At 43.3% G+C, this 14996-nt stretch overlaps 1 protein-coding gene across 1 annotated transcript; it reads right to left on the bottom strand.

The window, feature by feature from the left end:
• Positions 1-576: 576 nt before the first annotated feature.
• LOC125551982 (Rab3 GTPase-activating protein catalytic protein) lies at positions 577-9658 on the bottom strand. The gene is made up of 21 exons (XM_048715409.2): positions 9356-9658; positions 8662-8705; positions 8502-8565; positions 8304-8418; positions 8125-8192; positions 7668-7765; positions 7077-7248; positions 6009-6225; positions 5534-5660; positions 5312-5421; positions 5121-5210; positions 4772-4900; positions 4554-4687; positions 3899-3985; positions 3730-3822; positions 3578-3649; positions 3288-3327; positions 2852-3096; positions 2322-2499; positions 1789-1994; positions 577-1357 (listed from the first exon to the last, which is right to left on the bottom strand). Exons 1-21 carry the CDS (start codon positions 9584-9586, stop codon positions 1061-1063), a joined length of 2817 nt encoding a protein of 938 aa, XP_048571366.2. The 5' UTR covers positions 9587-9658; the 3' UTR covers positions 577-1060.
• Positions 9659-14996: the final 5338 nt, after the last annotated feature.

Genomic DNA, 14996 nt, shown 5'->3' on the forward strand with positions numbered 1-14996 from the left:
ATCCTGGTGATGCGCTGGTCGACGGGGGTCAGAAGACGGCGTGGCAGTGGGCGAGGCAGAGCCATCAGAGGAGAGGAGAGGGAGGGGCAGTGAGGCAGAGAGGAGCAGTGAGAACAATGTGGGCAGGGTGACAAGAGTGAGGGAGTTATGAGACGCCCCCTCCGTCTCCCACGCTGCCCGAGGCGTGCAACCCCCTTATACGCATGGCCGCGCCGAGCCAGGCTCGCGAGAAACTGCCGATTCAACAGTTTTCGCCGGACCAGGCTCAGGCCTGCTTTAAGGTCCGTGCGGGTCACGAATCGCATGCAGCCCAGCCAACCAAACAAGCCACGCACATCCCGCACGGGGCCGGTTAGGTTGCATGCAGGCAACCAAACACGCCCCTTGTACAAAGGATCTCCCTCCCTCCCCCACTCAACCCCTCCCTCCCTCCCCCACTCAACCCCGCCACTCTCAACGCCATCATTGATCATAACATCACCCCCATGATGTACAGTGGCACGAGGCAACACCACCGGCCATATGTAGTTCTACTACTACGTACTGTTCAATTTGGATATAGTGCAACTAAAAAAATGGACAAAATGCCATCACCCTCAGTGGAGGGGGTGTAATACTTGGAACCACAGTTAACTACACTGAGGGTGAGTAAACAAAACAATCTGTACAAGACTTTGTACAAACGGTTCTTACAGGCAACTGTAAATCATGGTATCACATGGGAGCTTGGCAGCCCGATTATCTCCAGATGCCCACAAGCACAAAAGCTACAACTGCGTCATCAGGAAAAATGGTCCAGGCTTCTTAATCCCGGTCGCTGGACAATCCAATTGCTTGCCACCTCATGCAGATCACACTGTTTTTCGTCGATAACAAGTCAACACTTGACACTTCAATTTTCTCGCAACATTGGCTTTGCGATTCAGCCACCACCATTGTTCTCATGCCAAAGGATCGCTTCTCTTGTACACTCAAACTTCAACCCAGGAATTGATAGATCTGCAATATCAACACATCTGGCTAACTCCTATGATTGTTCTTCATGTGTCTGATGAACATCTCAGTCCCAGGATGTCACGGATAAAGCAACCCAGAGATCATTAGATGTACCAGATATATACATCCTATGTGTCTCAATCTGTTCGTCTGTAGATAACGGAGTTGGGCTCGAATAGTGACCGTTGCTTAGTTTCTCCAGAACTGAGAATACAATCTCTCTTTGTATTGGTTCATGCCCGTTCAAAAGATTTCCCATGCTCAAAACTTTCCTCCATGACTGATTGGCAGTAGGGGGACGAAACAGGCTTGATACAGCCTCCCTTTCAAGCATCCCCACCTTTTCCTTAGTAGTGAACTCCTAACATACGAGATTTGGAGGAAATCAGAAATATAACCATGGAAATTCACAGAAAAAACAATGGCCAGGTACTGTAAATAACCCATTAACAAATTTCATATGGCTAGGGCAATCGCAGCCAGGCCCCAGCCCACTGCATCAATATATATGAGCATTTTAGTCCTCCAACTTTCTTTCTTGATATTCTAACAGGTGAAACCTGTAGCTAACAAGGCATTTGGTTCCCGCAAAAAAAAGGCATTTGGTGTGCAGGATATATACAGTATAAACTAGCAAACCCATAAGGGTTCCAATTCGATCAGGCATATGAACCGGACTGAATATGTGAAGCTCCTGATCTCCTATTCCTTCCCTCAAATCTATGAGTACTGATTTTGTCATTTGAGAGTCACTATGTAATGATAGCAAATGTCGAGAAGAATAGCACTTACCTTTTCATAACAAATACTTTCCAGGCTGGTTCCCATTTTTGGAAGATAGTAATTGAAGTAGTCAGTAAAAATTGATTGAGCCAGTCTTGGAGCATCTATAAGTTTTCGGTGGACCGAAGCGGCAAAAATCAGCAACTTCTCTATATGCTCAAAAACTTGACAAAGTCGCTTCAAATCTCCAGCCAAATCACTTGTGTCAGATTTCCCTGTTAAAATAACCAAATAAGTATTCAAGCTGGCAAGAAGTCCCATTATCCCTGAGACCCACTGATAACTGAAGGTTGGCTAGCTTCCAACCTAATCAGTTCGATATTTTATCTGCTAGGGAACTGATAATACTAGGCAGTTCCTTCATTTAGTAATAATGTCCCCTTTTTATTTGGACTGGTAATTTAGCTATCCAAATAAAATGACACAGGAGTAGAAAAGCTCAATAGATTCATGTCAGAACAAGCCCTACTAATGTCAGGCCACCCAAATAAAAACAAAATGTAAGTCTACAGTTTATGCACAGTTGTACAACAAGTATGTACCTTGAAGAGATCTTAATGTCGACGCCATTGTAGCATATAGTTGATCCATTTTAGTCTTCATTAATTTGAAGCCACCATATGTGGTCTTGTTTAGAATGTCAGCTGATGATTTGAAAGCTGTGCAGACCATTTGCTCAAGAAGCTGCTGTGGCCTCAAAGTTTCAAGGTAATGAACCACCTGCATATAACAAATATGCAAAGCTCTGTCAGAAACTTATAGCTAATTATCTGCAGTTACTTGTAATCACATGTAGCATTATTCCAGTTTAATTTCAAGTCATGCAAAACCAGTAAATTTCAAGATTCCATCTGGCATCTGAACATATGCAACTAAATTTCATGATTCTTTATTGTTATATTCAGCATAGACTTTGAAACACAACTACAAGTAATTGTGTTGAGCCTTCATAATTGAACACCCACTTTCTGCCACGAACCCCCCTGCTCTAACCTATTTATTACGTCATGCAGTTGTATATGATGAAGTAATCACTATTGATACGAACTTAGGATAACAAAGAGCAACCCACCTTTTCTCCTTCTCGAACAGAATCAAGCAGAGATTTCTGTTCAGAGACAGGCAAAGCTGGGGCATCATTCCAAATTTTGCGCCACATATTCCCATGTTCTGACATACGCTGAGAAAGCCTTCCTTTGGGTGGCCAGGCTGGATTACCATCAGTTTTGTCCTCACTCACCCAGTCACCAGGTGAATGCCACCGAATAAAATCTTCAAAAGCAGCATCTGGGTTTGCGGCTTTAAAAGCAGACATATCTAAGCATGCAGTAGAGCTTAATTAGTAACAGGTGAAGAAATTCTGCAAGAGGAATCACACATCTTCCAAAAACAATGATCATTATTCGTACAGCACAGGAAGTAAGATAATATTCTTCAAGATAGAAGTAATAATTAGCTATGTCTACATGTACCATTTGAGGAAAGGGGGCATTTTAGATAAACCTTACCGGAAGATAATATATCCCTTTCCAGTTGACCAGATAAACCCTGCAATAGAATAGGAATGGTATGATACATCACACTAATTTTGAGGTAACTAATAAGTACTCCCTCCATCCCATAATATAAGACGTTATTACATCCAATATAATCACATATTGGATGTAATAATGTCTTATATTATGGGACGGGGGGGGTACAATATAGGTGACAACTTACCGGGAAAAATTAGATGGAAATTCAACAAGAGTTGACTAGTAGTGTGGACAATCAAGGTAATCTAAGTTCAAGAACTTACAACAGCATTGCCAAAAGCTTCAGCTGCATGGAGCCTTTCTTCATGCATATCTTCTGTCATCAAAGGTGCATCCTAAGAAACTAGTGGAAAAATAAGGGGGCCGTATGCGCATCTTGATGTTAAATCTGAAGAAGAGTGGTGCTAAGCAGAACCTGAGTATATGGAGCATGCATTTCCTGAAATGTATTTATCAGCATCATTGAAGGGACAGCGCCTGCTGATCCTTTACGTATTTTATCAGGTGCCTGTTCGTAAATAGAAATGTTAGCAACAAATCCTTTTTAACTTCAAATATATACCAAGGGCATGGATGCATATTACCATGCTATTTGAAGTCTTTTCTTTATGTGCATCATCAGTATCCTTCTTACGATTCAATGATTTCTTCCGCTCAATGCATATCGCAAGCTTGCAGGGAGGCAAAATCATGTAAATATGCTGATCTCACGGAAACAGATTGTTTACAAACAAAAAAGGACCAAGTGTAGCACGGACTCCAGTGTTACAGACTTACAGATCACAATAGAACCATGAAATACAAATACAGCACACTTTAACAAAGAACATGGTTAGCTGTGTTAATTTGATATGAATATAACCCTGTTCATGGAATGCATGGATTTGTGCAATTGAGATTTTGGGAGAAATAAACCAACATTACTCGGTGGTTTATTGACAGTCTGTCAGAAGGGAAAGAGATGGCTAAAAGGATGGTGTATTAGTCCACTGTTCACAAACGGCAGTTTGCAAAGCAAGTGATGAAATTATGGGACTCCCTAGAGTTCATATTACTAATCAGAGTAACCAGACAAACAAATATTCCATGTATAACATAAACTCCCACACGATTTCACATAATACCAGTGGACACTGGACAACATAAGAATGTAACATTTGCTCGTAGACAAAACCTGCTAATTCTCGTATGAGAAAAGATATCATTGAGTAAGGGCTTCAAGGAAATTAGCACAAGTACCATTTGTAGTTTTTGGTGGATTACACAAGCAGAGAGGTCAATGCTAGAAGTGGTTTTCATCCTCGGTAGTCGTTCTGACTCCTCCCAGCACCAACGAATTTCGCGCACAAAATCAATCCATAAGACTGCTATTGCTGCCATAACAAAGTCAATCATTAATATAGTTCATGAAATTGAAACAAGGGCTTTATTGAAAATATTAAGCACAGAACACGAACCACGTATATTGCAGTTGCCAAACCACAATGCATGTAAACAGAACTGAGCAAAGAGAGAATTTGAAGGTGCTCCTTTCAAAGCGCGACCATATTTGTTTTCTGCTTCCACATAATTTGAGTTTCCAGCCTCTGAGAAACACCAAAATGTAATTTAACCGGTTTTTGTCTAAATGAATTACTCTAGTTTGAGTTTATAGATCTAGCCGAGTGCAGCATTGTGGATTCCTTAAATCAAGATTATATACGACAGGAGATTTTCCTAAGTTTCCCAAAACGAATTATGCTCATTTATATTTTGGTTCATTAAATTAAAGAATCTGTAGACTGGAAAAGGAGGGTGTATAAATACCATCATTGAAAAGATCTTTCATAACACGATCAATGACAGATGGTGGAGGCACAGCAACAGAAGATTTTGAATTGTCTTGGCCTGAATTATCTGCTTCCTAACATGACAAATTTAAAATCAGAAAAAAAAAACGCTACAAAAAGTAATTAGCATCACTTCAAAGGAATTCCGACATGCATGAAGTACTTAACCTGCAACAAAATCTTCCAAAAATTGTGCCTCTGCTGACGATTCAAATGCATTTACTAGCAGATGTAGCTGGGATGCAAACCCAACAAACTTCCCAATAGAATCATCAACCCTAAAAATGAATGGAAATAAATAAAAGGAATACATCATGAGGTGGAACAATCCATGAAATATGAACAACAATATGATACTTATATCAAGATGATTTTACAAAAAAGGCTTACATGTATGGTGACACCACTGGTTGAAGAAGCCAACTATCAGCATCAAACGACGAAGCATTTTCCACCTCAGCCATCTCAAAGCTCTCTTCAAACATTTTCTCTCCCCAAATGGTTGTCAACTCAAAACCTAATATTCATTGCCAGCATGTGTTATTACATATCTTCTACTAAACCAAAACGTGAGATATACTAAAGTAAAATAGAGTTGACAGAATACTTTGCACACATATCGCTCAACTACTAGCAGGAAAGGAAAAGGTTGTGGATATGTATGCTATTATAGTCCATGTCTTTATGATAACTAAAACTTTTCTCATATCATATTATATGCACATTACTTCTTGTTCCATGTTTGCTTATGATGGTTGATATGATCCTTATAAATACATCCATGGTAAGGTTTGTAGTTCCCGTTATCTTTTCTTGAAAGTAGTTATTATTAACAACATTGCGGAAAGATCTAAGCTGCAGTTACCTTTAACAGGATCCTCGGCAGAGTACCACTCTGCCCAAGGGCAATCATCATCCCATTGTTTTCTGGGTTGGCTTGCAACTTCACTTTCTGGTATTGACTCGGTAGCTTCAGAATCCAAAGTCTCCTCATGATCATAATCATGTTCAGGAGTTCTGTAGGTAAGCTTCATCGAGAAGTTTACCTTTACCTTTGCTGGAAAATCTGTTGAGGATAGGACCTTCAAACAGAACAATGAAGGTTAGGTATGCAACAAGCAATCCAGGACAATTTTGTGACATTGAGGATTCATAGACAAACATAATTACTGCACAACAGCAACTGTAGTATTTTTAAAATACAAATCCTATATACCTAAATAGTTGATCCTGACAAACTCAATTATCTTAACACACAATTATGCCAACTCACCATGCCGCCATGCATGCTCCACTTAATTTAATACTCTCAACATGCAACTATGGCAACTCATCATGCCACTATGCATGGGAAAAGACCCCCTTAACATGCACCATGCATGCTACTCATATTCAATAAATAGTTTACAACTATATAATAATCAAATATAATAAATTATATGCACTTTTTGTTTCAATTCTCATATTGCTAATTCAAATACTAAAGTTTCATACTGCCAACTCACAAAGAAATAAGTGCATCCAGTTCCCGCAGCAACGCACGGGGTATCATATCTATTGTTAAGAGTAGGTAGTGGTTAGCTGGTGTTTTTCGTTTCCTTTACGTGTCTCAACAGTTGTCAGTTGCATGCAACATTGTTTTAGAAAGGCTGTATACTTCTGATGTGTGGAATAAAGCAAGCTTTCCAGATTTCAAAAGCTTTAGCACATTATGTGATCATGTCTGTGCAAAGTTGCAACAAAAACTCAACGTAAAATTCATATGAACATGTGGAAAAAGTCAAAAACAGAGGGAAGCATGTGGTGTAACTTGCTTCCAAGCTACTACTAAACTCAGTAATGATAAACTTAGTTGAGGAACAGACTGATTCCGGCTGCGATCCAGTAAGGTCTTATGAAAGAATAATAGTAACAAACTGAAGAGAAGACTCACAAACTTTGACAGGAATAGCTCATGTAAACCCTCCAGATGCATGAGTCGTATTGGGACCTGGCTACCAATTCGATCAGCTTCAAATCTTCGAGTAAATACAGTTCCCATGTTTTGAATTCCTATATATGCTTTTCGCGAAGGGTCATGAACAGGTACAAATGCTGGCCAATTGCTAAAATTGAAATTTATGTTAGTAAAAGAAATGGCAGCGGATATGCTAGTAACTAACAATGGCCTGGCAACACCCTCCACCACTGCAAAGACAGCATGTGCCAAATGCAATGTGAATGACTTGATATACCCTCGTATAGATTAAGTTTACTTGTTTCTGCAAGGTAAACTCACTAATCGGAAAGATATAACACGCGAGCAACAAAAGATAGTTGACAGCAAAAGAAAAAAAACTGAAGCAATTGCTTTGGGAACACAAAGAATAAACCATCACTGCTTATATTCATGTGCTAACCTACTAAACAGTAATACACTACTTTCTCTCCTGGCCATAAATCGAATAAACTATTTTTCTAACACATGATAAACCAAATAAACTATTCACTGCTAGTTTTCATAAATTAGTCAAAAGTCACTAACCTGCCACAATTAGACAATGCAATTGCTACAGAACTCAAAAGCTTAGTTGATTCAGGATCATCAAGAACAACACCGCTGGCACTCAAGGGGGCAATTATCTGACAGCAATAAAAAAGTATAATTAGTTTATTTAGTATTTATGTAAACTAAACTATATGCATTAACTGGCCTCCACAATGCGGAAGCTTGACAGCTTGTTGCAACAATTTGAAAATGTGAGTGCTACTGCTGATGAACTTAAAATAGAATGATGGTTTCCAGATTTCTGTGAGGAACTTGATGCAATTTCTTTACTCGGGAAAGTATCATGTCTGTACCAGGAAACTCACAAGGTAATTTGATATAATACAAATAAGTACAATGTGAACAGCAATTCATTAATATATCAACAAAGTATCATGGTGTGTGGTCAGTATCCATGTATCTGTATGGTATGCAACAAGAGAGTGAAATGTACCAGAAACTCATCTACTCCAAAGGATAGTTGTGTACTATGTGTATCATCATCCCAGTACGAATATTTGCCTACAGAAAGGTATTTGTAACTGAGTACAAAAGTATTCAACAAAAATGTTGTTTTAGAGAATAATAACAGCATAACCTGTTAAGGAGAGTAAGCACGTAAATTTCTCTCACCTTTTGCAGATTTCCTAAAATGATACTCCATACAGTAGACTCTTTTCCCATGCTTCAGTTCACGCTTGACCATGTACAAGTTTTCAAAGGAAGGCACAGTCTCTGCACCTTTTTGCTACAAGAATGCATATAGTTAACAAATCAAAGATACATATACATCACACGGAGCATCAAATAGGGTCCAGGAAGGAGCAATACCATCAAGATCTTTGGGCCATCTGCTAGCCATTGACGACAAATTGCCTCTATCTCAGATATAAACCTAGATGGTTAAGAAACTCATAAGTGCAATCGTACTTAATTGGCTTTTTGCAGATAACTGCAAATGAGCTAACTAATAATGGGGAGCACTGAGTACCTCTCCCAAGATGAAGCAATGGTGAAATCATCAAATCGCCCGAGCTGCACAAATGCACAAAGTATGATAAATCAGGAGACAATTGACCACTCAGACATATATTCAACCGAAGCAGAATGCTGACTTCTAAGATCTAGGAAACTGGTCTAGTAAGCTACAGGTAGAAAGCCTAAAATTAAAACATCACATTGAGAAAACAAGATCCTACAAACCAGATACATGCTCCCAAATGGGTGTGACCAACAGTACCAAACGAAGCCCGAAAGGTACAGTTACCCATTAGTTACTAATTAGCACAATGGCGTGCACACATTGACATATGATCCCATCAAACTGCATACACCTGCAGAAGTAGACTCCCATAGGTGACGAATCGGCCAACAATTAGTTGAGGTCTCAGACTGACGGGGCAATATCCAATCACCAAACTCTTTACAGCCTTCTAGCAGCTGTATCACATTAGCGTGTGATGAAACATCCAGTTTTCTAATTCTTGGTCTGACGAACCAAATATAACAAGTAACAACCGCATCAGTCACATTACCGTGACCTCGGTGTCACGCAACAACAGCAGCACCCGCACGTTTGGTACATAAAATTGAAGCCCCCAGCTGGAAAGCTAGCGCACGGCAGCGGCGGATAGTAATCACGGTCGAGAGAGAGGGAGAGCAGCAGCCATCAGAAGCGTGCGTACCTCCTCCTCGGCCTCCTCCTCCTCGCCGTCGTCCTCTCCGATCCGGCGGTGCTTGGCGTGCTTGGAGGAGGTGGAGGCCATGGCGGCGTCGGCGATCCCCTCCCTCGGCGAGGCGGGGGAGGAGGTGGGCGGCGGGGCGGGGTCGCGAGGAAGTTTCCCTGTCTGCCTCGTTGGATCGGTGGGGGGAAGACGAAGTGGAGGAGGAGGAGGGAGGTAGGGTGATGTGCCCATGCCGCGTCGGCCGAAGATTTCGCGAACTTGGTACTGGTGCGCTGGCCGCACGACAGCTCTGGAGCTATGGGGCACCAAGGGAGAGAACGTGTCCACGGTGCACCAAGACTGTGTCTAGGTAGCTCGTTTTGTTTCGAGTTGAAGCTAACTCGTTTCTTTTTTTTTAGACAATGAAGATTAGCTCATGTGTACTATCAGTGGACCGGGTATTGGGCCTTGGTTGAGGGCTCGGCGTATAGGTGAATGTGAAGTCCATGTCGGTCCACTGGACTGGGAATAATGGACGGACCGGTAGAGAGCTGAGCGTGGGCTGTGTGCCCCCTCTCGTTAGGGTTTCTTCTTCCTCTCGGCGGCGTTTCTCTCCGCTGTTGAGATCGATCTACCCCGCCCCCCATCCTCTCGCCGATAGCAGGGCTCTAGGGTCTTGGTGATGGCGGGCTCGGGAGGTACGTTGCAGACAGTACCGCCCGCGGAAGAGATCTTCACAGGCAAGAGAAGCATGGATGATGGCGCATCTGGCTCAGGTACGACGGCGACTGAACTTGAGGCAATGATGGATGAGCTTGGTTTGAAGGAGGAGGATCTACAGGATGTGATCGTGGAGGATGATGAGATCCCTGTCGAGGCTACGCGGTGGATGGCAATAGCCAGGGTTCACACACAGAAGACTTACAGCCAGTATTGGTTCTTCAAGAACATGAGAGTTGCATGGGATCTGGCGAAGGAAGTGAAGATACGCTCACTCGAAGAAAATATGTATACCCTGCAGTTTGCCTGTCTCGGCGATTGGGGGCGAGTAATGGCAGAGGGCCCGTGGACTTTCAAAGGGAAAGCGGTGGTTCTGGCCCCGTATGATGGAATTACAAAACCCTCAACCATTGATCTCACTAAGATCGACATCTGGATGCAGATACATGACCTGCCGGATGGCTTTTTCTCCAAGATCAAGGCCCTCTCTGCTACAGTGGGGGAGTTCATATATGCCGAGCCTAGATCGCAGGATTTTGAGGGAAACTTTGCCCGTGTCAGGGTGAGGATTGATGTGACTAAACATCTGAAGAACGTCGTCTCGCTAGTGATCAAGAAAAAAGAAGGCGTTCAGCGTGTGATCTTTAGACTCAAATTTGAAAGACTACCAGATTGGTGTGCAGTCTGTGGCTACCTAGGCTGCCTGTTCAAATAGTGCGGCGATGGGGTGCATGACCCGAAGACCCTGGTTTTCAAGGATCTGAAAGCAACATGGTTTAAGGGCCCTGGCAACGGTCCTGGAGAAGGAAGAGGAACCAGGGGGCAGAGGCCGAGGCCGCTTTAACGGTGGTCGCAGCCGAACCAATACTCAGCGGAGCACAGGTGAGTATGAGGAGTACAAGAACGCAGGGGGAACCAGCATGATATACTGATGGAAGAGGCGGAAGAGGCTAAGAAGAGGGATGCAGTGGCTTTGGTGGTAGCGCCAATGCAACAGAAATCATATACGTCTACAGAACATGGCAGCAAGGTGCTGATCACACCGCATGACGCTCCCCAAAGTCCTTCCTCTAAGCAAGAGCCAAAGAGAACTAAACCCAGTCCATCCACAGGAGAGAAGCCCGTTGGAAAGAACACAGCGGCAAACAAAAACATTGATGCGCGTTTGGCGGGCCTCCCAGGGGGGTCGCGCCTAGCGCAATGAATATCATATGTTGGAACTGTCGTGGGGCTGGCAAACCCGCGACGGTTCGCGAGCTTCGTGATATGACGAGGCAATTTGCCCCCTCTATAGCATGTATCCTTGAAACCCAAATAGAGGGCTCCAGAGTAGAGAATCTTGCTGGTACACTTGGTTTTGATAGTAGCTTTGCTGTAAGTAGCTCTGGTAGGAGCGGTGGACTCGAATTTTTTTGGAATGAATCAATAAAGTTAGAAGTTATTGGCTATTCGGAATATCATATAGATGTTACTGTCGATGATGGAGGATCAGCTTGCAGATTAACTTTTGTTTACGGAGAGGCTCAAGTCCCGGAAAGATACAAGACATGGAACATGTTGACGGGCATTGTCAGTGTGTCTAGCTTACCTTGGGCAGTTATAGGCGACTTTAATGAGGTACTTGTTGGGGAACGTAGCAGAAATTCAAAATTTTCCTACGTGTCACCAAGATCTATCTATGGAGAAACCAGCAACGAGGGGAAGGAGAGTGCATCTACATACCCTTGTAGATCGCTAAGCGGAAGCGTTCAAGAGAACGGGGTTGAAGGAGTCGTACTCGTCGTGATCCAAATCACCGGAGATCCTAGTGCCGAACGGACGGCACCTCCGCGTTCAACACACGTACAGCCCGGTGACGTCTCCCATGCCTTGATCCAGGAAGGAGAGAGGGAGAGGTTGAGGAAGACTCCATCCAGCAGCAGCACAACGGCGTGGTGGTGGTGGAGGAGGGTGGCAATCCTGCAGGGCTTCGCCAAGCACCGCGAGATATGAGGAGAAAGAGAGGGAGGGCTGCACCAACGAGAGAGATCAAATCGCGTGTTGGGCAGCCCCTAGGCCTCACTATTTATAGGAGGAGGGGAGGAGGGTGCGCCCCCTCTAGGGTTCCCACCCCTAGGGGGCGGCAGCCCTAGATGGGAAAAGGGGCGGCGACCAAGGGGGAGAGGGGGGCGCCCCCTAGGGTGGGCCTTAGGCCCATCTGCGCCTAGGGTTTCCCTTCTCCTCCTTTGCTGCGCCTTGGGCCTTGTGGGAGGCGCACCAGCCCACTCAGGGGCTGGTCCCTTACCACTCTTGGCCCATGCACGCCTCCGGGGCTGGTGGCCCCACTTGGTAGACCCCCGAGACCCTCCCGGTGGTCCCGGTACGTTACCGATAAAACCCGAAACTTTTCCGGTGACCAAAACAGGACTTCCCATATATAAATCTTTACCTCCGGACCATTCCGGAACTCCTCGTGATGTCCGGGATCTCATCTGGGACTCCGAACAACATTCGGTAACCACATACAAACTTCCTTTACAACCCTAGCATCATCGAACCTTAAGTGTGTAGACCCTACGGGTTCGGGAACCATGCAGACATGACCGAGACGTTCTCCGGTCAATAACCAACAGCGGGATCTGGATACCCATGTTGGCTCCCACATGTTTCACGATGATCTCATCGGATGAACCACGATGTCAAGGACTTAATCAATCCCGTATGCAATTCCCTTTATCTATCGGTACGATACTTGCCCGAGATTCGATCGTCGGTATCCCGATACCTTGTTCAATCTCGTTACCGGCAAGTCTCTTTACTCGTTCCGTAACACATCATCCCGTGATCAACTCCTTGATCACATTGTGCACATTATGATGATGTCCTACCGAGTGGGCCCAGAGATACCTCTCCGTTTACACGGAGTGACAAATCCCAGTCTCGATTCGTGCCAACCCAACAGACACTTTCGGAGATACCTGTAATGTACCTTTATAGCCACCCAGTTACGTTGTGACATTTGGCACACCCAAAGCACTCCTACGGTATCCGGGAGTTGCACAATCTCATGGTCTAAGGAAATGATACTTGACATTAGAAAAGCTTTAGCATACGAACTACATGATCTTGTGCTAGGCTTAGGATTGGGTCTTTGTCCATCACATCATTCTCCTAATGATGTGATCCCGTTATCAATGACATCCAATGTCCATGGTCAGGAAACCGTAACCATCTATTGATCAACGAGCTAGTCAACTAGAGGCTTACTAGGGACATGGTGTTGTCTATGTATCCACACATGTATCTGAGTTTCCTATCAATACATTTCTAGCATGGATAATAAACGATTATCATGAACAAGGAAATATAATAATAACTAATTTATTATTGCCTCTAGGGCATATTTCCAACAGTCTCCCACTTGCACTAGAGTCAATAATCCAGTTCACATCGATATGTGATTAACACTCAAGGTCACATCCCCATGTGACTAACATCCAAGAGTTTACTAGTGTCGCTAAACTAGTTCACATCATCATGTGATTAAGACTCAATGAGTTCTGGGTTTGATCATGTTTTGCTTGTGAGAGAGGTTTTAGTCAACGGGTCTGCAACATTCAGATCCGTATGTACTTCGCAAATCTCTAGGTCATATTATAAATGCTGCTTCCACGCTCCACTTGGAGCTATTCCAAATGGTTGCTCCACTATACGTATCCGGTTTGCTACTTAGAGTCATTCGGATAGGTGTTAAAGCTTTCATCGATGTAACCCTTTACGCCGAACTCTTTATCACCTCCATAATCGAGAAGCATGTCCTTATTACTCCAAGGACAATTTTGACCGCTATCTAGTGATCCACTCCTGGATCACCTTTGTACCCTCTTGTCAGACATGTGGCAAGGCACACATTAGGTGCGGTACTCAGCATGGCATACCGTATAGAGCCTATGACAAAAGCATAGGGGACGACCTTCGTCCTTCCTCTTTCTTCTGCCGTGGTCGAGCTTTAAGTCTTAACTTCATACCTTACAACTCGGGCAAGAACTCCTTCTTTGGCTGATCCATCTTGAACACCTTCAAGATCATGTCAAGGTATGTGCTCATTTGAAAGTACCATTAAGCGTTTTTGATCTATCCTTATAGATCTTGATGCTTAATGTTCAAGTAGTTTAATCCAGGTTTTCCATTGAAAAACACCTTTCAAATGACCCTATATGCTTTCCAGAAATTCTACGTCATTTCTGATCCACAATATGTCAACAACATATACTCATCAGAAATTCTATAGTGCTCCCACTCACTTCTTTGGAAATACAAGTTTCTCATAAACTTTGTATACACCCAAAATCTTTGATCATCTCATCAAAGCATACATTCCAACTCCGAGATGCTTACTCCAGTCCTTAGAAGGATTGCTGGAGCTTTGCATACTTATTAGCATCTTTCAGGATTGACAAAACCTTCCGGCTGTATCACATACAACCTTTCCTCAAGAAAATCATCGAGGAAACAATGTTTTGACATCCTATCTGCAAGATTTCATAAATAATGCAGTAATCGCTAATATAATTCCAACAGACTCTTAGCATCGCTACGGGTGAGAAAGTCTCATCATAGTCAACTCCTTGAACTTGTCGGAAAAAATCTTAACGACAAGTCGAGCTTTCTTAATGGTGATACTTACCATCATTGTCCGTCTTCCTTTTAAAATCCATCTGTACTCAATAGCCTTACGACCATCGAGCCGTTCTGCCAAAGTCTACACTTTGTTTTCATACATGGATCCTCTCTCGGATTTTATGGCCTCGAGCCATTTATCGGAATTCGGGCCCACCATCGCTTCTCCATAGCTCGTAGGTTCATTATTGTCTAGCAACATGACTTTCAAGACAGGATTACGTACCACTCTAAAGTAGTACGCATCCTTGTCAACCTATGAGGTTTGGGAGTGACTTGATCC

The sequence above is a fragment of the Triticum urartu genome, chromosome 4A (assembly GCF_056163025.1).
Source record: "Triticum urartu cultivar PI428250 chromosome 4A, HENAU_Tu73, whole genome shotgun sequence".
Classification (NCBI taxonomy): domain Eukaryota; kingdom Viridiplantae; phylum Streptophyta; class Magnoliopsida; order Poales; family Poaceae; genus Triticum; species Triticum urartu.

What these genes read in the sequence shown, in the direction of transcription:
- LOC125551982 (XM_048715409.2), bottom strand. Translation starts at nt 9,586, where the DNA reads ATGGGCACATCACCCTACCTCCCTCCTCCTCCTCCACTTCGTCTTCCC. An exon ending in ATTGCTTCATCTTGGGAGAG is followed by an intron (nt 8,566 to 8,661) that starts GTACTCAGTGCT and finishes TTAACCATCTAG; the next exon opens with GTTTATATCTGAGATAGAGG. An exon ending in TCCACCAAAAACTACAAATG is followed by an intron (nt 3,986 to 4,553) that starts GTACTTGTGCTA and finishes CCTCCCTGCAAG; the next exon opens with CTTGCGATATGCATTGAGCG.